Source organism: Mirounga leonina, unplaced genomic scaffold, assembly GCF_011800145.1.
Source record: "Mirounga leonina isolate KUSES-001 unplaced genomic scaffold, KU_Mleo_1.0 Mir_228, whole genome shotgun sequence".
In the NCBI taxonomy this organism is placed as follows: Eukaryota; Metazoa; Chordata; class Mammalia; order Carnivora; family Phocidae; genus Mirounga; species Mirounga leonina.
The window spans coordinates 1161869-1186197 of record NW_023270619.1 but is presented as its reverse complement, the minus strand read 5'-3'; the positions used below and the strand labels follow the sequence as shown (position 1 = coordinate 1186197).

Below are 24329 nucleotides of genomic sequence, written 5' to 3'. Positions count from 1 at the left end.
CGGGGCGGGGCCTGCGGGACGCGGGGCGGGGCCTGCGGGACGCGGGGCGGGGCCGGGGGAGGCCTGTGGGACCCAGAGGGCCAGGGGACGCCCCCGGAGGCGGGGCTCGGGCCGGACCAAGCAGACGCGGGCGGGTTCGCGCTGGACGCTGCGGGTGTGGATTACGGCGCTCGCTCTCTACGTGCAGTTTTGCAAGTATTTAAGCATTAGTAAATTCACAAAATCTAGTGTCCACGCACCCCTGGGAATATATATATCGAAGTAGGCAGGCTATGTCTAGAACTACACGTAAAAAAATCTCAACTCCAAGTTGGAGTTGAGGCCTTAGGTATCTGGTAAAACGGCTGAAAACCGGCAAACCGCCAACTAGGTTTGCAGACTAATGCTTGCTTTATTTGCATGGGTGGGTAACTGCCACTTTCTCAGGGGAACCTGAACCCGCGGATCATTAATTCATTGACAAAACAAAACAGAAGTTGCATCATTGACTTGCTTGGAGTATTCTGATGCCCTTTTACTGCAATGGGTGAAAACACCTTCACAGCCGTGGACCGCCATATTCACGCTGCGGCTTTAAGTTCAGCTTACAGCTGTGTTGCCAGCAACTATCATCCAAAAATCCTTCTGTGGTTTAGTAATAAAAGCGCCCATCTTTTGCTGACACAATTCTATCTATTTGATGTTTTATAAATATCCAAGGAGCTTCACTCACATTTCAGTTTGACAGGCTACACTGTCATTTTAAATCATGCAGGCAGAGAATGGTGAAGTACTGGGACCCACACCCACTGGCATACATCAAAACTGTCACTATGTATTATACTCTTTAAAAACTCAGGCTTTCAAATGGCAGCAATGTGTGCTGTAGTTTTTTTTTTTGTTTTGTTTTAGAAAGATTCTTCAGGTACAGGCAATTAACAAAATAGAAGAAGGCCCAACCTGCCCTAATGAGCTAGGTTGAAAATGAATACTGAGAGCTAGTTCTGTTTAGAGAGAATTTTAATTTGGTGTCTTACCGTCCCTTTCCTGTGGTAACTTGACAACAGTCTTGAAACACAAGGTAAAGGAGTGCTGGTGTCTCATGCAACTTCCGAAAACACAGTGCTGATTCTATCACTCATTTGCTCCAAAACCTGGGCATAAACGCTGAACTTCTCTAGGAGACATACTGGGTCCCCACCTTTCCGCTATGTGCCAGTCAAACCAGACTGAAGCCTGAAAGTCTAGGATCATTTGTGTGTGGAGAATGAGGTACACTCGATGCCCCTCCCTCTGTGTATACTGTCCCTGCTGCCTGGGCTTACCCCCCATGCATCTCTGCCTACTGAGATCCTGCCCTTTCTCAAAAGCCACCTTCTCCAGGAGGCCCCTCCTCCGTGCTGTCTCTGTGCTCTGTATCTCTGCCCCAGCACACAGGGCATAACTCCTGATTCGGGGCCTGTGGGTTCAGGGCAACTACTATATTATGAACCACGTGGAAGCAGAGAACAACCTTATTCCTTTCTCCCTAAGGAACCCAGACATCTCTCTGCACATAGTAGGCACTGAGTCCAAAAAGCCTTGCTGAATTGAATTGTGGTTGAGAGGAGCTGGAAAATTACCCTAGTTAGCAGTATAGCCAAGATTACTTTTTTCCCTCAAGTAGTAGAACTCTTTCTTCACATGAGACACTTCTAGAAACAATATGAAAAGCAAATAGAAGGGAAGAAATATGTTTGAAGTGGGGATAGAGGGCCTATATCTCTTTCTCTGCTTGCCCCCCCAACCCACCCTCTCTTTCTTTTGGGTTCCTTGCAGTTAGCATAGCGGTTCCTTGACATGTTCCATAGTTCCCCTAATGACAAATACTAACTAGGTGAGAGGTTTTGGAATATAATCATGAGAAACTCTGATAGATGAAGAGGACGATGACAACGAACATTTATTAAGAACTGATGTGCCAGGCATTGTTCCAGGCACTTTACATGAATTAGCTCATCTCATCCTCACAAACCCTATGGGGTGGATACTACTAACACCTCCGATTTACTGGTCAGGAAACTGAAGCACAGAAAGCTAAGCAACTGGCCTGAGACCACACATCTGCTAAGCGTTAGGAATAAGATTCTATGGATACGGCGAGACCGGTAATAAAACAAGGCAGAGTCCAATCAGTTAACAAGAATTAAAGACTAATCATCTTTGGCTTAAAAGAAGACAGTGACTTAGCTGTTCTTTTGAGAAGTTTGAGGAATTGCACTGACTGAAAGGTTAATGTGACCTAAGTAAGGTGATAAAAGCAATTAACATGCCCTGAAGCTACAAGCTCTGGGCTGGGGTGGAGTTCCAGAAGCCATATTTTCAGATATCACGACAGCCTGGAACACAGAAGAGGCCAACCTCACCTTTGGTCAGTGCTCCCCCTCCTCCCCCTGAGCTCAGGAGTAGCAGTCCTCAGGCCCCGTTCTCTTTTCGCCCTCTATCAATACTCCAGCCATCCCCACTGTGTTCAGTATGATCTCTAGCTAACACCCTCACTCTTACACTTCTAGAGCAAAGTTTCCTTCCGCGCTCCAGTATCCCCAACTGTCTCCTGACACTGGAGAATTTGGGGTGCCAGACTGTTTGGCAACTCCTCCAACAGACTGAACTCTCAGTCCTAACTCCCAAAACCTGCTCATCCTACTTCTTAAATGGCACCTCTGTTCGTCCAGTTGTTCAAGTCACATTCTTAGGAATAATTCTGGACAACTCCCTTCTCTATATCTACATTCCGTGGCTAAGTTTTTCCATTCTTTACATTCCATCAAGGGTGAAAACCTTCAGGGTCTGTTTCTGACTAGCATGCTTTCTTTTTCATGTATCTAGCAAAGGGGAGATTATTTTGAGTTTATGAAAGATTACCAAAGGAAACTTTGGTTCTGTGGCAATTCTGACTGCACATGAGAATCTTCTGGACTCAACTCATGGTGCAAAGAAAGAATACAGACCTTCCTTGATTTACGATATGCTACATCTCAATAAACCTATGGTAAGTTGGAAATATCCTAATTTGAAAATGCATTTAATACACCTAAACCTACTGAACATCATAGCTGAGCCTCGCCCACCTGAAACATGCTCCGAACACTTCCATTAGTCTACAGTTGGGCCAAATCATCTAACACAAAGCCCATTTTATGATCAAGCATTGACTAGCTCATGTAATTGACTGAATACTGTACTGAAAGCCACAAGCCCAATGGCTGTATGGGTACAGCATGGTTCTAAGTGTGCTATCCTTGTGAGCACGTGGCTGTCTGGGAACCGTGTCACTGCCACTGCTCAGCCTTTCTGGAGAGGAGCTTGCTGCACATGGCTAACCTGTGGTAAGATCCACATTCCAAGTATGCTTTCTACTGAATCTGTATTGTTTCCACACCACTGCAAAGTCGAAAGTTCTAGTTGAAGTATCCTAAGTCTGGGAGCCTCTGTATACAGTTTACAATCCTGGGACTAGTCAGAACTTCTGCAGTAATAACACCATCTTCTAACACCCATCGCCAAAGTAGAAACTTTCTTCTTAGGGATCGTAAGACAATTTTGATTAGAGTACAGACATTTCTAGAAAGCTGCGAGTCAAACCAGTTAATTATTTTTATCATAAAATGAGGAAGAAAAGCATGTTTTAATTTAGCTCCTATGGCCTATTCTTTTTCTTTCTTCCTTTGAACCAATACAAATGTTTAAACTTGAGATATTTAAGCAGGACATATGGCTTGATTTCACTGGAAAAGACTCATTTGCTAAATCTAATGACATTCCAAAATAAAAGAAGGAACTAAATATACATGAAAAATAATTTTATTGTGTGTGTTAAATGATTACTGGCTTCTCACAGGTAATTATCCGGTGGTTTTGAAATGTTACGCCTTGAATTCTCTTTTAGAGAGAAATTTCACTCACCATAATCTGTATCTATGTATATATTTGTGATTTGCTCAATAGAAGTCTGTCCTTTTAGATCTTTCCATGGTGACATTTTGGTTCTTGACCTCACACCTGGTACTGATTAACCTCTGGGACACACAGATGCTTAGTAAATTTCTGTTGAATGTATGAATGCATCCAAAGAAAATGGCATTGGATATTATATCCACTTGGTGACCATTTCAAGGTCTACATTACATATTTATATATTACTGTATATATTACATATATAATTGTTTTTATCACTTTTTTTTTAAAGATTTATTTATTTGAGAGAGAGAGATCATGAGCGGGGGGTGGGGGGGTGGGTAGAGGGAGAAGCAGGCTCCCCCCTGAGCAGGGAGCCTGATGCCGGGCTCTATCCCAAGACCCTGGGATCATGACCTGAGCCGAAGGCAGACGCTTAACCATCTGAGCCACCCAGGTGCCCCATGTTTTTATCACTCTTTTATTTTGGAACACAGTTATAATTTAAAACTCCAAGAGTCCTCAAACCTTGGGAAATTGCAAAGTCATTGTACCTCAAATTATGTTAACATGATGTCAAGGTTTGAAAGATGAGAGTAAGAAAGAGTTAGAAACAGGTAAGTTGCACTTGAGTGGGCTTCCACATTGCTGTGCATGCAGGCTGGTGATGTCTGGGTTATTAGTTCTCATGGTGATGTAGGAAGTTAACACTCTTAGGAGTATCTGAATTCCCTATGTCCTGATGGTCTAATTTGGCATCTACAGCTGTACTAACATAGGGATTCTCCTGTTCCTTCTCTACACTGAATAACTTATCAATTTGATGACAGGCTGAAGATTAAATCTGGATATTCCTGGCCCTTTTAAGGACAGTCCAGGGTTTCTTTTCGTGCTGAGTAAAGCAATGATCACCTTGTTCTAGATGTTCACAGAACTGCGGGGGGGGTGGGGGTGGGGGGAGGCTCCATATGCCTTCCCAGTCCCCTTCTTGTAACAAAGAAAGATCCAGATTTAGGAAAAATCAGTGGCAGTCATTCTTTTTTTTAAAACATAGTCTCTAAATATTACTTTTCCTCGCTTGGGTTTTGTTAAAGCATAACTCTAGACTCTTTAGTTCAGTCTTATTTTAAGACGATTTGGGACTTTCCCAAGTAAAGGAAGCAATATGAAAGCAGAGGGGGCGGTGGGCAGTGCCCAGTCAGGACTGGGCATGGGGCACTGGGCTCTTCTTTTCTGTCCTGGGCAAAGCTGTGTGATTACTTGTGTGACCCAGACCAGGCTAGCTCTCCTCACTGGGCATCATTTCATCATTTATAAAACTGGAAAGGCATCATATAAAACTCTGATCTAACAGTGGGTAATAATGCCTTCATCAGGCCTTGGCAACTTCAGGAAAGACTGTTCAAAACCACTAAATTAAGAAAATCCCTCAGAATAATTCAGGCAAAGTCTCAAAATAGTGTGTTTTGGCAAATACGTGAAGCAACAAAGACTCTCATATACTACTAGTGGGCGTGTCAGTAGATACAATCTCCTTGGGAAAAAAATTAGCATTCTCTAATAAAGTTAAAATATACATCCCCTATGAGCACCAATTCCATGTCTGTAACCCACCCTAGAGAAACTCTCGCACATGTATACCAGGTGACAAAACAAAATGCTCAGAGCATCATTATTTGTCATAGCCCAAACCTGGAAACAACCCAACTGTCCATGAACAGAACAGAAAAATAAATTGTGGTATATTTTTATAATTGAATATTATGTAGTAATGAAAATAAATAGCTATAACCATACTTAACGCATGAATAAATCTTAAAAACTTGATCTGAGCAACCCCCCCCAGAACAAAATGGTATACACTGCATAATTTCATTTAAAATAATCCCTGAAACAATCTGTACAGATTTACTGTAAAATTTACTAAGAGAAAATGTGTATTATCTAAATTGCCCTTTCCCCAGCAATTTGTGATGGACGTTTGCAGATCTTGCAGAAACATGTGGAGGAGATTAAGCAAAAAAGAGAAGGCAGACTGTGTCTATTTCTTTGTGAATCCTCCACTTACAGAATGCTCTGTAGAAAGAAAATCTACTTCTTTGATGCGGTTTCTGCCTCAGAGGGAGAGAAAAACCTGAGTAGAAACTAAACTACGGAAGGAAAACAAAAACCTGAAATATTTTTTGTCTGTGAAATGAGCGATGTATTCCTCTTTCCAATCACTGTTCCCATTTTTCACCAGAAATCTTTATTATGGTACTTTTTTTTTTTTTCTTTTTAAGAGAAGCTTATTTCCCTGCGTAGAAACACACGGCAATATCTCCTGCTGCCTGACTGTCTAATGGGACGTTGTGGGGGCACCCTGCAGACGCAGTTCTGGATGGAGAGCAATTTCACAACTACGGAGCTGGGGCAAATGAGTGGGACTGCACACCGGCTTGTCCAGGCCACGCTGGGCAAGAGGAAGCTGGCTGTTCTCATGTCACTTTTTAAAAAACGTGAACATTAAGCTTACAACCCACGAGTTAAAAAACTGTTCAGGTGCACACTAGGCAGTAAATTTCGCTGCATATGAAAAGCTTCTCTTGTCCTCCTTTTGGTATACCCTTGTGAAATAAGATCGTCAGAAGCTGGGAGCATCCCCACAGCTAGTTTGGATAGAGTCCTGGGGGGGGTGGTGGTGGGGTCTTATTGCTGCTCCTGGGAACAAGCATGTGCTGCTGACATACTCATATCCCTAATCAATGCTGCGTCTGACCTGCCACGAGACACAGCTTGTAAGTCACATCATCTCACAGTTAAATTAAGCTTAAGTCAAGTGGTTTAGAATACTCATGGCCACAGAACAGAGAGTACTAGTTCTAACAGCTGCATATTCTGGAACCATTTAAAGTCCTTTCAATTCTGGTTTAACCCCCACTATATACAAAAAGGAAGGAGTCACTGGCCATTAGTGCCCGTGCAAGGCTAAGTCTGGTAATCCCTTTTGGTCAAGGAAGAACTGCAATTAAACCTTTGAGCCCACACATAAAAATTTGTTAATTTAAGCTGGTATCTTTAAATTTTTTTTCTTTTTAGATTTTATTTATTTATTTGAGACAGAGACAGCGATAGTGAGAGAGAGCACAAGTGGGGAGGAGAGGGAGAAGCAGGCTCCCCGTAGAGCAAGAAGCCCAATGCGGGGCTCGATCCCAGGACCCCGGGATCATGACCCGAGCCGAAGGCAGACGCTTAACTGACTGAGCCACCCAGGCGCCCTAAGCTGGTATCTTTAGTTAAGAAGAATCACCATATTAGGGGCACCTGGGTGGCTCAGTCGTTAAGCATCTGCCTTCGGCTCAGGTCATGATCCCGGGGTCCTGGGATCAAGCCCCACATCGGGCTCCCTGCTCCATGGGAAGCCTGCTTCTTCCTCCCCCACTCCCCCTGCTTGTGTTCCCTCTCTCGCTGTGGCTCTCTCTTGTCAAATAAATAAATAAAATCTTAAAAAAAAAAAAGAATCACCATATTAGAAACCAAATACAACTTAATTCAGTGAGCCCTACTAGAAATTATTTATTTAAAGATTTATTCATTTTATTTTTTAATTTTAATTTTAATTTTTTAAAGATTTGGTTTATTTATTTGAGAGAGATAGAGAAAGAGAGATCACGCGCACAAGCAGTGGGGAGGAGCAGAGGCAGGAGAGAGAAAAGCAGACTCCCCTGCTGTGCAGGGAGCCCGATATGGGACTCGATCCCAGGACCCTGGGATCACAACCTGAGCTGAAGGCAGACGCTTAACTGACTGAGCCACCCAGGCACCCAAGATTTATTCATTTTAGAGAGAGAGAGTGCATGAGTGACAGGGGCAGAGGGAGAGGGAGACAGAATGCCAAGTAGACTCCTTGATGAGCGTGGAGCCTAATGCGGGGCTCAATCCCAGGACCTGGAGATCATGACCTGAGATGAAACCAAGAATCGGACCCTTAACCCACTACACCACCCAGGCACCAAAAATAATTTATTTTAACACTTCTATTTAGAATGTAAAAAGCTTTATAACAAAGCAGAGTATTTCTTGTCACTTCTATATTTCTATAATGTGCTATGACAGGATTCAGTTTTCTCTGTGACAGTGATCACTGGTGGCTTAAAAGGAGGCCAAAGATTGATACATATTTTTTTAAGTGTTGACTTCATGGGGTGCCTGGGTGGCTCAGTTGGTTGGCTCATGTCATGATCCTGGGGTCCTGGGATCGAGCCCCAGGTAGGGCTCCCTGCTCAGCTGAGAAGCTGCTTCTCCCTTTCCCCAAACCCCTCCCCCTGCTCATGGGTGTGCTCTCTCTCTCTCTCTTTCATGCTCTCTCTCTCTCTCAAATAAATAAAATGTTAAAAAAAAATAGAAACCTTACCTCTTTTAAAAAAAAATTTAAAAAGTGTTAACTTCAAAATGGTTTTGAACTCAGTCATCAGGTGCAAGATACCTCAACTAAAACATAATGGATATGCATTCTTGTTCTATCATCTTTGATGGGGTTGGGCTAGAATCTTCCAGCTCGTGCCTTGTATCCCACAAATATTTACTGAGTTCACGGTTCAGGGACGGTAGGTAGGTCATCCGCAAACGTGATGCATGTATAAAGTTCCATAAAGCAGGGTATTTATTTCCCCCAGGGTTTCTTCTCCTGGAGGTGCTGGCTGAGCTTTCCTGATGAATTCCACCTGTGGTGGTTTCTTTTCTAGGACCCACCAGGCTGCCTCAGGACATGATTAACCTGTCCTAAATATAATAAGTCCCAGCCAAAATTAACATCTGGAAAACAATACTTAATAGTGAATCTTAGCATACTGCAGGAAAAGGAAAACATACTTTTTTTTTTTTTGAGTAGTTCAGGGGTTAAAGGAGAACTCATAGCCAAATGAATTTCACCTTACACTACAGTGTGAAACTTTGTGAATTCTTCAATGTCACTTACATGAAATAGAACAAGGAAACAACCACAAGTTGCAGTCAACATGGTTCCTGCTCACTGGAAGCATCCTGGTGTTTCCTTTCTGCCAGTGGCCCAGGACAGTGTTGCACTACCTGCCCTAGGTCCTTACAAGGAAGCCGACCTTTAGAATCTAATTGGGGAAGCATGTGGTTGACCAAGGGTAGAGAAAGAAGCTGTAGGTAGAGCCTTCTGTGGAAGGGTGCCCCGTGGGCTCTCTATTTTCAGCGACCAAGTATACGATTTGTTCAGATCACACCATGTGTCAGAGGAAGAATCCGAATGAGAAATAGACCTTCCAATCTACATTCATCTCATGCTGAGTTTCTGATCTTAAAAGAGATATGAGATGTCATTAAACATGTTCAGTTGAGAATAAAAAATTTTCTTTTTTGCAAAAACGGCCTATTAAATCTCGTAGATTTTAGAAGAAGATATATTTAGTCACTGCATGCATTTTGGCAGAGTATGGCAAAGCAATTTCTTTCTTAGCAGTTACCACTTGTCTCAGGTAGCTGATATGAAGACTCTTTCTTTCCTTCCTCACAGAAGTAATGCAGAACATTCACCTTAATGCAAAATATTAATTCCAGATTCACAGTAATACAAAACAGATTAAGCAACAAAGGCATACCATGCACGTAACTGTTGTCACATGAATAAAAGTGCTAGTAGGCAAATGGAAATTCTATTTGTGCTTAGATTTCCTTAATCTAAAAATAATAATAGAATAAACTTGCATTTGAAAGGTGGCTTTTCACTGATACCACAGATTCTAATTATTATGTGATCAATGTGGTCTGGTGTAAGAAAGATATGTAATTCTAACCACTGACACACATACTATCCCAAGGAAGGTTTTTTTTTCTTTCTCCCTGTTTCTTTGACGTGCTATCAAAGGGCAGCTTCCTTACTCGCTAAATCTGATTTAGAGGCTTTAATAAATTTCTTGATACTGTGAACATGGTCTCGTTGTTTACTGGAGGAAAGTGGTTGTATGATCTACTGCTACGGTATACAGTTTTCGCTGAGATGGTGGACATGTCTGTCCTAAAGGAGGCTATGTAGTAGCGGCCATCAATAATCCTTTTAAGGGCTGAGTAATATTCCATTGTTAGGACAGACCACATTTTGTTTCTCCATTCATCATGTGATGGACATTTCTCTTGTTTCCACTTTCTGGCTATTTTGAATAATGCCTCTATGAACAGATACCGTGCCTCGATCTGAGCTTTACAGCAAAATTGATTCTGTATACATGAGAATGGTGAATACGAATGGTAGAGAACACAGAGAAAGAAAAGCTATCAAAGTCCATTCGTTTAACAACTATTTCTTGACCACCTACTATGAGGCAGGGGCATGGGTCCAGGTGCAGTGGTAAGCAACAATTCCATGCCAGCAGTCAACAACGGCACGTGAACCATCCATAAGGAAGAGTTTAAAAAACTTGATTAGATTTATTATTCATTCAACACATATTTAATGAGTTGTTACGGTGTCAGGTTCTGCATGGCAAGGAGTAACTCAAAATGCCACGGAAATAACTTCTGATAAAATTACCTGCTAACTTCCATGACGATGCTTTTTTAGAGATTTAATATGTCTTGATGACATCTTTTCAGCATGAGAATCATATTTTCAATCAGTGTTTTTGCTTTTGCATTTCTTCTCTTTCCTCTCTTAAACTGATTTAAAAAGGAAGCATGTGCAAAATGTGAAATGTTAAAAGTCTTATACTGAATGCTTTCCATAGCGTTACGACTATCGCCACACTCAGTTCGAGCGCACAGATGAACCAGAATGCACTGTACAGGGTCAGGAATATGAACTTCAATCAAGCAATTGTTCACTTTTGAATGGAGTCTCTTCCCCTGCCTTGGAATTAAACTGAAAGGCCCTGGAATTAGGAAATCCCAATGATCAGCAGTCTCCAAATTAATTTTACTGAGGTGTCCAAGGTAAGATTTAATTAAGCGAGTTCCAACAGGGCATCTCAATTTAAGATGCGGGGCGCCTGGGTGGCTCAGTCGTTAAGCATCTGCCTTCGGCTCAGGTCATGGTCCCACGGTCCTGGGATCGAGCCCCGCATCGGGCTCCCTGCTCGGCGGGAAGCCTGCTTCTCCCTCTCCCACTCCCCCTGCTTGTGTTCCCTCTCTCGCTGTGTCTCTCTCTGTCAAATAAATAAATAATCTTTTAAAAAAATGTCAATTTAAGGTGGATTTGAAGTGCACGATTCAATGGTGTTTTGCTTATTCAGAGTGGCGCAACCATCTCCATAATCACTTTCAGGACATTTTCATCACTCTGAAAGGAAACCTCGTACCCGTCAGGCAGTCACTCCTCATCTGCCCCCCGCACCCTCCCTCAGCCCTGTGCAACCCTAATCTACTTTCTGTCTCTATATGTCTGTTCTGGGCATTTCATAGAAATGGAATCATACAACATGTGGCCTTCTGTGTCCGCCCTCTTTCACTGAGCATAATGTTTCCCAGGTTCTTCCATGTTATAGCCTGTATCAGTGTTTCATTCCTTTTCATAGCTCGATAATAATCCACTGTACAGACAGACCACATTTTGTGTACCCATTCATCAACTGATGGGCAATTGGGTTGTGTCCACTTTTTGGCTCTTACGAATAATGCTGCTGTGAGTATTTGTCTTGAGGTTTTTGTGGGGATGCATGTTTTCAATTCTCTTGAATATGTATCTGGGAGTGGAACTGCTGCTGGGTCACATGCAACTCTGTGATTAACTTTTTGTAGAGCTGCTAGACTGTTTTCTGAAGCGGCTGTACCATTTTGTATTCCCACCAGCAATATCTGAGGGTTCCAATTTCTACACATGCTTGCCAACATTTGTTTTTATTTGACTTTTCGATTATAGCCATCCTAGTGGCTGTGCAGTGGAATCTCATTATGGTTTTGATTTGCATTTCCCAATGGCTAATGCTGTTGAACATCTTCTCATGAAGATGTACTGGCCATTTACATTATCTTATTGGGGAAATGTCTATTCTGATCCTTTGCTCCTTCTAAAATTGATGAAAACATTAATATGAAAATTATTTAACCTTTTATTACTGAGCTGTAGGAGTTATTTATATATTCTGGATACAAGTCCCTTATAAGATACATGATTTATAAATATATTTCCCCTTCTGTGAGTTGCCTTTTCACTTTCTTGAACCACGAGGACCTCTATAAAAGCATCTATCCTGGCTTTCATCTGCAAACTATGCTCACGATATGAATTGGATGGAAATACAAGGCAGATGAGAGTGGCTTCAGAATCTGAGAAAATGGGTGCCCTTGTGAAAATCCACTTATTTATAAGCTTAGGGCCAGGCCTCATCATCTTTACAATTTAGCGTCTGGTGGCACCTGACACACATTTGAAGCTCACATAATGTTGAACTTTTAACCTAAAATAGTCTCTCACATCTTTAGGCTTAAGATTTGAAATCCTGGATAAATGAAGTCATAAGACGGCACGGTGTGGTCCTGTGTACTCTTAGGCGATTTGTTTTCCTCCTCTTTGGGTTAGTGTGAGGATTAATTTGTTTGCCCCACCTCGCAAATTTCTACAACTGTGGGCTATCTTGCAGCTACCCGGGGAGGCTCAGAAATCCGGGACACACCTGTAAGTCTCTCTGAAGCTGTACGCTTTGTTCATCCTCGATTTAGTGGTTTTCAATCTGAGGTCCTTGGGGTCCTTGGAAATGTTTCAAAGAACTCAGCAAACACTTCAGAGAATTGTAATAACGCCCCCCTACAGGCAAATGTCTTATGTGGCATATTATAATGTGTGGAGTACCACTGATGTGTTAACTTGTGCTGCTATGTAATTTATTTTTCTGTAGACTTCTGTACACGTGTATATCCCTCCCCCTACATTTTATGATGACACATTTCAAACATACAACTTGAAATAATTTTATAGTGGATGCTTGAACACCCACCATCTAGATTTTGCCATTACCATTTCACCATACTTAAAAAAAAAATCACATATCCATCTGTCTATCTACCTTACTTTTGATGCATTTCAAAGAAATCGCAGACACCACTTCACTTCCTCCTAAATACTTCAACATGCAGATCTTTGTCTAGACATCAATATTTGTTCACAGTTTTTTTCTTCTGCGGTTACAATTTAGGTCCAAAGAAACACAACTCTTGAGTGTACCTTTGCTGAGTTTCGACACATGTGAACGCCTGTGTGCTCCCAGCTCCTATCAAGCTGTTATGCACATAGTTTCCACTTCTGGCAGCTGTGGTGCCGTTTGGCAGGAAGGCTGTAGGGGTGCACTGGCCGTCGCCCAGATGGCGCCGCGCCTGACCCGCAGTATAACCACGACGGTAAGTTCCCAGGGGACACGGACGATGCGGCGTCCCGTGCATCAAGACCCGTTCCATGCTGAGCCCAGGCTCGTCACAAATGAGCAACTGCCACATCACCACTGGTGAAAATGCGGCACAGAACAGAATTCTGTCTTAAAGACGATCTTTGTGCATTTAAAAGTTAAAAAACCAAAACATCTAAGTGTCTATCAGACCTCGCATTTATATTTAGAAATGTGAGGAGGCTGCTAGGAATTCAACTTGGAAGAGAATTTCTTACTCTTCTCCTTTTCACATTCGGCATCATTTAACTTAAAATGTTTCTGGTGATTACAAAGCACATTAAAAAAACCCACAAAAGCCAACAAAAAACCCTGTTTTTGCTACTATTTGCTGTTACTCATCTACATAAATCAGAGTATTCCCAGACACCCTTTCCCCAGCAGGAAGTAACTGGACGTTGAGCCCTAGTGAAAGACTCAACTGTCATCTATGAGCACTGGGTTTCAATTCTGTTTCTATCAAAATGGCCACACAGATCTTATACAAAGTAAATGTGATCCATGTGGCTATCTAAAATAAATTTCTAATAAAATACCGCTTTCATTTGCTATATTTATTCTAATAAAATATGACTTTGGTTTGGTATTTGATGCAAATTGCATTTGGTCCTGCAGCTTCAACTTTGGAAACTGGCCTTAGTCTTCATTTATTTTTTATTTTTTTTAATTTTATTTATTTTTTAAAAAATATTTTACTTATTTATTTGAGAGAGAGAGAGATATCACGAGCAGGGGGGAAGGGTAGAGGGAGAAGCAGGCTCCCCACTGAGCAAGGAGTCTGATGTGGGGCTTGATCCCAGGACCCTGGGATCATGACCTGAGTTGAAGGCAGACACTTAACTGACTGAGCCACCCACGCGCCCTAGTGGCCTTAGTCTTTAAGCTGGGCCCTGTGGAGTGTTCCTCGCCACCAACTGAGCCACCGTAAGGACCATGGGAGAGGCTAAGGGTGACGCGCTGGGCTCCTCACTGCTGGTACACCGCACAGGACACTGTTTGACAAGGGTTCTATTTCTAAGAAATAACTGGGGAAATAGAGCTCTAAGGCAGCAAAAACATTATTATTATTTACCATATATAGTTCAAAGGCTTGATTTTCATAGCCTTCAAAATGAATCTAACAATATCTGGGGAATGAGAAACACCAGAAATTACTGTGACATGCTGGAAGGGACAGGATTTGTAGCCCCATCTCAGCATCCTCTCTTTATAGGAAGCATGAGGATTAAATGAGGTGATGTGTGGGAACCCACCAGGATTCTCCACTCAAGGGAGTAGTTTTCTGAAAGATTTAAAAAAATTTTTTTACGCATGTGAGAAATAGGAAAAAAAAATACCTATTGGTCTCTGATCCTGATTCCTGGCACAGAGCTTCTGAACCCCTTGTAAATTCCTAAGTGGGAAGAGCGCTAGGGGCATCTTCTGTTCTAATACTTCGTCTTTGCCCCCATTCCTGACACTAGTTCTTTTTTTTTTTTTAATTTTATTTATTTGACAGAGAGAGGGAACACAAGCAGGGGGAGTGGGAGAGGGAGAAGCAGACTCCCCGCCGAGCAGGGAGCCCGATACGGGACTCGATCCCAGGACCCTGGGATCATGACCTGAGCCGAAGGCAGACGCTTAACGACTAAGCCACCCAGGTGCCCTTCCTGATACTAGTTCTTAAATCCCTTGTACCTTCCTGTGTGACAGGAACATCTTTTGTTTTAATGAGGTGACTCTGGGTGGGCTCCTGGATGGGGCTGGTCACTGCAAGGACCAAGCCATGATTAGAAGCTTGGAACTTTCAGCTCCCCACCACCCCATCCTCCAAGAAGGGGAGAGGGGCTGGAGTTAAGAATAGATCATGCCGAGGTGATGGAGCCTCCCTAAGTACGGGGTCTGGAGAGCTTCTAGGCTGGTGAACGCATTGCACGCACCAGGAGGATGGCACATCCCAACTCCACGGGGACAGAGGCTCCTGTGCTCGAGACCCCTCCTGATCTCTCCCTGCACATCTCTTCATGCGGCTGCTCATCCGTATCCTTTATCATTTCCTTTCATAAACCAGTAAATGTGAGGAAGTGTCCCTGAGTTCTGTGAGTTGTCAATAGTAGGGCAGACGCTGTAGATCACCTATCCCTTGAGCCTGGTGTCTGCAGTGGGGGCAACCTCATGGGACCGAGCCCTTAACCTGCGACATGCGACAGGGGTTCCAGGTAGACAGCGTCAGAATTGAGTTGAGTGGGAGGACACCCAGCTGGTGTCGTGATGCACTGCCTGGAGTGGGAAAACACCTCACATGTCTGGTGTCAGAAGGGGTGTGAGTGTGGTCGCAGGGGAGCGTGAGGGAAACGCAGGGGGAGAGGTGTAGGCTTCCTGCTCACACGGAAGCATGTGTACCACGCAAGCCCTCTTCAAAATTCCTTCTCAGGGCAGGGTTTCCAAACGGGCGTGGGAGAAATGGATATAACCGGGGGCTGACCGACAGTCTATCTGGTCTACCTACTTCGCCCTGCCACTAAATTTATTCTTCATACCTAAAAAAAAGTGGACTGTACTGCCCCTAAACAGGAACATTTCCAATTCTGCAGATCAAGAAAATAAATCTGACAACAAATCTGGTTAGAGATGAAGGTCAAAATGAGAGCTGAGAAGAACGTTTATGTGCCCCCAGGCGGTTTGATTATATGTTTAATGAGTTCAACAGTATATAGTAACATACACATTTTAACTTATAGTTTCTCTTATTTTAAAATGACCTGGAAAAAAAAAGCAACTTTGAAGTTGAAACTTCATTTTTGCTAATAGTTTCCTGATTGTCCTGAAAGCTTAGATTCAGGAACTCTGGAGCCATGAGAACCAAACAGTGCTGGAGACTAAATGTGGGAAATGTCATCAGGACCCCTGACAGATGGCCAAAGGCAGACAGGGACACAGCAGAAAGTCCCTGTACCTTTCTCCCGGCTTGAATTTCCTTTTTTCTGGAATATTCTCTCTCTTTGCGAGTATTCTAAAACCAATTATTCAAATGGGTGCACTCCTAGAAGTGCTCATCATGTAAATAATTGGTACAAAGCCTAAGAACCTACACTGTGAGCCGTGGAGTTTCAAGTCACATTAAGCAAAGTCTGATTTTATAAACCTGTTCTAAAGATCCAATTTTCTCTGATTTTCTTTCTCCCAAAATAGCTGTTTCCATGGCTACATAATCACTTATTATTAGGACTTAGAGGAAATGCATTTTGGGGGATAATGCAGTAGAGACTGTCTTTTAATTTTCACAGTGGGAACTGGGCAATTCTGGATAAAATATAATCTCTGGTGATTTGCACAGCTTGCTCGGTGCTTCGAAGACACTCATTTTCTCCCAAAGTACAATACTTAATGCTCAGTTATAATGACTGTTCCCACACTCCTCTAGCAGGGCAGTCTGGCTGGCCCGCCTTACCGCACCCTCTGCTCAAGGATGTGGGGGTGGCCACTGACTGGACCTGTGGGCCCCTGGGACAGCAGGTAAGGCTACGGCCAGATGCAGGCCGCCTGGCTTTTAGCAAAATCGATCTCTCTGTTTCCTCTGGGATCTGGCCTGCAGATTACAGTGTGCACCTGCTGTAGGATCCAGGGATGAGAAGAGCAGACAGGGAAAGTGAAGTTGCAATGCCCAGACAGCAGGAACAGAAGAGCTGGTCCCCTCAGTGCCTTTGACTCAATAGTGGTTTCCCAGAGAGACTCAGAGCAAATTCCCCTTTTCTTGAAGTAGCCTGAGCAAGTTTCCACTCCTTGCACGCCAAATAGCATAATAAAGATCACCATAGCTTTTTTCATTTCATAGGTGCTTTATAATTTGGGGGTTCCCGTTTGCTTGTATATGTTTGCAGAATTGGAGTGGCATGCATTTGTGATTGATGGAGGCCTTATAAAAAGCAGGCCTTGTAAATGCAGGCATAGACTTTCATCTGTCGTTGACAAGAGGACCCCCGGCTCAGCGAGGACACTGTCCCCCATCGTGCCAATCTTGACCAGTGTTCCCATTGCTTTTCCTGCCCTGAATCCCTCCCTCCTCCATAATCTTCCTTTTTTTTAGATTGAGATATAATTCACATAACATGTATTTCACATAATATAAAATTCACCAGTTTGAATTGTACAATCCAGTGGTTTTTAGTATAGTCACAAGGTTGTGCAACTATCAATACTATCCTCCTATTCCAGAATATTCCCATTATCCCCAAAAGAAATCCTATACCCATTAGCAGTCACTCTCCATTTTCCCTGCCCCTGGCAATCAGTAATCTATTTTCTGTTTCTGTGGATTTGCCTATCCTGGACATTTCATATAAACTGGATCATACAATATGTGGCCTTTTGTGTCTGGCTTCTTTCACTTAATATAATGTTCTCAAGGTTCATTTATGTGGTAGCATGAATCAGTGCTTCATTCCTTTTTATTCCAAATAATATTCCATTGTGTGATGGATCCTGTTTTGTGTATCCATTCATCATCTGATGGACATTTGGCTTGTTTGCACTCTGGCTCTTGTGAATAATGCAGCCACGAACGTCCGTGTATGAGTTTTTGTGTGGATGTATGCTTTTTTTTTTTTTTTTTTAGATTTTATTTATTTATTTGACAGAGAGAGAGAGAGTGAGAGAGGGAACACAAGCAGGGGGAGTGGGAGAGGGAGAAGCAGGCTTCCCGCCGAGCAGGGAGCCCGATGCGGGGCTCGATCCCAGGACCCTGGGATCATGACCTGAGCCGAAGGCAGACACTTAACACTGAGCCACCCAGGCGCCCCTGGATGTATGTTTTTAATTCTCTTGAGTAAATATCCAGGAGTGGGACTGCTGGGTACCTCTGTGTATAAGCTTTTAAGGAACTGCCAGACGTTCCCAGACTCTTCATGGGCAGCTCTGCCTTAACAGAATTTCAGCATCACTGAGAAGCACCTCTTACCCAAAATATTCTCCTGGCTTCTGCCATGGAAGAAATTACTTTAATGGAGCTTAGAATTATTCCCTTTATAATAAGCGTTAAGGTTCAAAATGCAATACTGTTGAGCAAGGGAACAGAGTGACTCAAATTCACACCAAGAGGTAAGTCAGATCTTTTCTCAGAGCAGTTTTGATGAAAGGAAAAAAGAAAACGTGTCAGAATGCTGGGGATCTGCAAGGGGGAAGGAGGCCACAGAGCCTGAATCTGGGGTGGGCTGTGTACTTTTATAGGGACAGGCCAGCTTTTCCTCTCAAGTACCATAGTGAATACCAGGCTCCTATTTTGCGAATTCATTTATTTCAAATAGCACCTACTGAGCACTGACTTCATGAGAGAATATTCACCTGGACATTTTAGGAGGAATAAGACACATTCCCTGAGGAGTTAAAGATTACGTGGGTTGGACAAGTCTCAGGGCTTTCCTCTGAGATCACGTCACTTCATTGGTTGGATGCCGACATGTCCTTTCTTTTCTTGGAGGGATGCTGATGACTGGTGGAGGCAGCTTCTATTTCTTTAACATCTAATTTGGCAACACAAAATTTGGTAGCCCTATGTTGGTCTAACAAATTACTGCAATATTCCTTGTTTTTTAAAATCCCTCATCCCCACCTCAAAATCTGAGTTTAGAGGAAAAACAACAGGTATTAAGAGACAAAGGCTATTGATCCAACTCGATTCCCACATGTATTAAAATGGATAAAGAAAGCAATGTTGTAGCAGTTAGGATTAACTTAGATAGTGAGGTCTAGGCAGGGAATTGCTTTCTGAGATTCTGCCAGACCCAGAGTTAAGAAAGCCACAGCTGAAGCTTCGGTGCCTCGTTCCTGACAAGTTGGGGAGGGAGTCTTGACCTCACGAGCGAGGCAGCGTGTGCCCATGGCTCTCACTAATCTAAAAGGATGGGACCGAAGGAATGTCAGACCTTGGCTCTGTGCCACCTATTTCTGAGAAACTCTGGTCTTACGTGCCTTAGTTTACCTCTCTGGACCTCAGCTTCCACACTGGTGATGTAACAGCAAGAGCTGACGGGCTCACGGGCACTATTTTGAGGACTTTGGAGATATACATATTTAATTCTATGAGAGCGGTATGAGAATGGGACCCATAATTGTCCCCATGAGTTTGCCCAGACTCTCACATGACTGTCAGTGGCAGAGCTGAGATCTGAATCCTAACTGCCTATTGTCAAAGCTTATACCACTTCTTCCTTTTAAAAAATTTATATCTGCATATTCTACGTTAAATTAAGTCATTCATTCTATTACTGGAGTGGTGTGAGAATAATTTGATACTGAGTAGCACTGTGGCGCTCCCTCACGACGTCTCTGCTCAAGAAATACTGGAAAAGGATGAGAAAGCACATGTTCCTATCAACTTGAAATGCCAGTGTAAGTGAATTTAATATTATTATGAGCTGTGCTTGAAATTTCCATCGCTAGCATTAACTTAGGATATTCTTTCCATCTCTACAACACCACTGTGGCTTTAATTTTTTAAATGATTTTATTTATTTATTTGATAGAGAGAGACACAGTGAGAGAGGGAACACAAGCAGGGGGAGTGGGAGAGGGAGAAGCAGGCTTCCGGCCAAGCAGGGAGCCTGATGCGGGGCTCGATCCCAAGACCCTGGGATCATGACCTGAGCCAAACGCAGATGCTTAACGACTGAGACACTTAGGCACCCCCCCCCCCCAGCTGTGGCTTTTAAACAACCTAGATGACATGTTCAAGAAAGAGCTAGTGAGAGCCCGAGGAAAGATAAGGGCCCTTCGGGGAGTGGTGTGCCTCCTGAGACCCTCCCAGGGTGCATCTGAGCTCCACTGGGAACCTTGCCCCACTCCACCTCCAAACCTAACCGAGTCTGGCTCTTGTGGAAGCAAATGTACATACCAAATGACAGGAGAGTAACCACAGCAGTGCATCCACAAATGTCAACTAAAGGGCACGCCGATTTAAAAAGGGAATATTGATTTAAGGTAAGTCTTGAAGGACTGGTGAAGCATGGCAGGAGACGAGAAATTTTAAATACTTTTCTAATTCACAGAAAATTTTAATTAATAAATAGTTTCTTCAGCATATACAGTGGAGGGCCATTAATGCTTTTGGTGCTCATTTCAGCATGTATGCAGCAGGTGGGGGCTGCATCGCCATTTCACTACCCCTGCCGCACCCAGAGCGCTTCCTAGACACACGTGCCGCCCACCAAATGCACATGGACTGGGGGGAGGATGAGCCAGCTCTTGGTCACCATAAGAAGGAGGTTAAGCGAATCTTAACATCATCACTCCTCCCCCATCTCAACCCCGAGATCCTCCCCTCTCCTCTGAAGGACTCCCTCTCTGCCTACTTCTTGGATATGGTTTTAGGCTCCTCCTCCTGAAACCAGCCTCTGGGGATTGAATTTCCTTGTCCAGGACCCTGTCCTCTATATATTCTGCCGGTCTCGATTCTGAGCTCCAGGCTCTACAACCAGCTGTCTGCTTCATCTCTCCCCTTGGGAGTCCCCTCAGGTATCTCCAACCTAACTTCTCCAAACCGGGGCTTGATATTGTCCCCCATCCTCCCATACACAACATCTTCCAGGTTCCTCCCTCTCAATAAATGGCACCGTGACCTTCCCTGTTGTCCTCCTTGATCCCCACTTTTTTCTGCCCCCGGCATTCTGATTCACCACCTCGTTCTGCCCCTTTGGGTCCCAGGGCTCACCTCCATGGCTGCACCTGACCCGAGCCATCCTGCTCGGGTCCTTGTTCCCTTCTTCTAATACTCCACAAAGCAGCCACAGTGACCCCAACAATCTCACTCATGGAACCGATGGTCACTCACTGCATTTGGAAGAAATCCAAGGTCCTTGGCAGGACCTTTGGCAATTGGGAGGGTCTGGCCTCACTGACCTCTCTCATGTGTTTGAGAGTTGGCCACTCTTCCCTTACCCATCTGTCCCCAGGCTGGCTTCCTGTCACTGCCTGGGACACGCACAGGACCCTGTCCTCGGGCCCTTGTCATTGGCTTCTCTCGGTGCCTGTCACGAGGGGATGGTGCCTGAACTCTGGGTGAGGAGGGGCTGGGGAGGACGCACAGCTACCCTGTCCTTGAAATCAGTATTCACAGTGTAGCTCCAGCAGGGGGTTCCAACTACTGTGAATTCCCAGATTGTATGCTTATGGAATCTCTTCCACAGGTATGAATTTTTAGAGTTTACAGACCTAAAATGTAAAAGCGCTCATTTCTTGCTGTCCCAAGTGTTATATAAAACAACTTTAAATACAGTTTTTGTTATCAAAATAGCAAACATATCTAGAAGTTCTTGATTAACATTCTTCTTGGGCCCACTATTGTCTAATGGTTATAGAATGAATCTAAAATAGCAAACGAAAATAGGAAAATGAGCATTTCAGGGAAAAACAATGAGCCAGCCTAGGCACCAGAGTCCTTTCCTTATTTCATATTTCTCATTGCATTTTTTCATCAAGGCTTTACTTATTCTATTAATTACCATCCACTTTCAAGGTTCTAGTCTACTTCTAACATGTATAGGATGATCGCTTATTTAAGTAAGAGCTTAGGTTCAATTGCAGATGTGGATATTATTTTAAAATTTAATTTGGGGGCCCTGTTCCAAAGTGAAAATATAATAACGAATATCTAAGTACATTCTAATTTACAGATATGCCTGTAATTTTATAGAAAGCAAAAAGACGAACAGAACTGAAAACAAGGGTCTGGGTAAAATGAATACACCTGCTTCTGGTTCTTCCTTGAAACACTGATTCCCATTGGAGTTTCAGTTTTCCATCTGCCAAACCCGTGCCCTTTTAAAAGTTGATTTCTGTAGTAAGATGTTAATGCTTTGTTCCTTGCACTCAAGAGACTTCAGTGACCTTGGGAGGGCAGCATAACCGAGGGCGAAAGGGTAGCTTCAGAGAGGCCTGGCCATGCTCAGAAGCTGACTTACTATTGTGCGCAGTCAATCAGCTGGTACTCGTTGGACCTCTCAAAGCACGCCTTCACGCCTTCATCATCCCAGAGCTTCTTCACATGATCAAAGAATTCCTAGCATTTGAAAAAGTTCGAAATAAGAAAGCACAAGTGTTACAATCTCTTGAAAAGTTAAAAGTAAAAAGAAACTGCCAAAAAATTTTTTGCAGGTAGCGCATGAATTATTCTCCTTGTAGGAATCGACTTCACACACAGGAAAACTCATAGGACTCGAGAGCGGCCTGATCAGAAATGGATGCATCTGTGTTATCGTTGCTCGATTCAACCTGTCAAACATTCTTGTCCTTCCAGAAAGTTCCCCCAAATTAAAATTATGAGTCAAAAGTAATTTTGTGGCATTCATCAGCTATATATACAACAGCTATTTTAACAAAAATTTTAAAGTTCTTCGTACTCAGTCACCTGCCTAGTGGTACTTGTCACTTCATCAGCGAAAAGTGTGCCTATTCCAATGGTAAGTTCTGTTTTAGCTGTTGTCTTTTAAAGTTTCCGTGAGCCATGATTATGAATAGCCATGATTGAGCAGATGGGTTAAATTCGGCCCAGAAGCATTAGGTACATCAGAAGTAAACCTTGAAAATTTCACCCTTTGGGGATACTAAGTCGCTGTTTTCTGGCATTTTCTAACACTATGAGTTACACGTGAACTGTGATTTTTGGTTCCCTCAAGCCCATGTGGGCGCAGAGCTTAATTTCATCCATTATGGCAAGCAGCACCCTCCGAACCAAGAACTCTCCTTCTCTCAAAGTAAGAGGTGGCTTTATGAATTCATATTTCCAAAATTACCCAAATTAAATTAACAGTGGTATGGAAGCAAATGACAACACATCAGCTGCTAAATATAAAAGAAGTTACGTAAATTTTCACAAACCCGTTCATTAGAATATTTATATCCCTTCCCACATTAGTCATCTGCCCTCGCAGCAGCCCCAGGAAGCACCCAGTCCCATCTCTGATCTGCACCAAAGGGTCTGGGGCTTCTGACACCTCATGTCCATAGATTTTTTGGAGAAAAAAAAATAAAGGGCTGATTCTTTTCTTGAAGATTCACAAGTCCATACAAGGGTGGACCTGAGTACTGAGGGGGCCCTCTTTGAAAAAAGAAACATAAAATCACAAGTACACAATTAGGTACAAAACCTTAGAAGGGGCAGGAGGGGTGAGGGGCCATGAGGCTCTGACATCCTAGGATCAGGGATAATCTTTAAAGGTCTGCCACATCTCTATACCTATCGTGTGTCTGGCTGCTCATTGTCATCAACAAATCCAAACTACCCACAGGTGACAACGAAGGGGAAATCTCCATATGAAGGAGAGGAGCTGAACCTCTCAGTTTTTGTCTCCCTAGATTTATGGCTCCTTCTGGAATCTCCCACTACTGCTCTTGACACTCCAGTGAGGGAGTTTTTATAGGCTTCCTCAAAAATTTTTTTCTTCTAAGAGCCATATGAAGACAGACAGACAGACAGACAGACACACACACACACACACACACACACACACACACACACCCAAACGAAAAATACTCTACTTTCTATTGTCGAGATGGTCTTGAAGACAATGTTAACCTCTGTGTCATGGTGATATTTGGAATCGAGCCCCATATCTCTCCTCTCCTGCAAACCCCCAGTGTAGTAGTTTCTTGAATAAAGTTCCTTACTGTCTTTATCAGGTGTCTGAATCATTTTTTTCTTCAGCAGGCTGAGCTGAAGCCTCTGAGACAGAATTATAGAGGAGTGCTTGAATCAAGAACCAAGATGCATGATTTCTGGGGTCCGTGTTGAAAGCAGTAGTAAAACAGGAATTGTGGGCACTGTGTTTTTAAAGCAGATGCTTTGGACGACACCAAAGGAACATAAAAGCAGCAACAATCTCTGCTTCGGCTTTGTGGTTGGTGAACAAAGACATTGGACTAGAATATAGCTAGGTCTCCAGGATTCTCCATGTTTACTTTTTAAAGGGTTCTAACAACCTCATGGAAAATTTCAGAGCTGCTACTGCCGTTGCTTCTGCCTTTTATTAGAGAAAAATGCAAACTTACAAAAGCAGAGAGAATTCC

At 43.2% G+C, this 24329-nt stretch overlaps 1 protein-coding gene across 2 annotated transcripts in view; it reads right to left on the bottom strand.

Moving 5' to 3' along the window:
* The window catches only part of GNAL (G protein subunit alpha L), a 142161-nt gene that overhangs the window by 20141 nt on the left and 97691 nt on the right, over nucleotides 1-24329 (bottom strand). For both annotated transcript variants that reach the window (XM_035029295.1, XM_035029296.1), the window contains exon 5: nucleotides 22226-22323. In XM_035029295.1, coding sequence (XP_034885186.1) covers nucleotides 22226-22323 — 98 coding nt within the window. The remainder of the gene's footprint in view (nucleotides 1-22225; nucleotides 22324-24329) is intronic.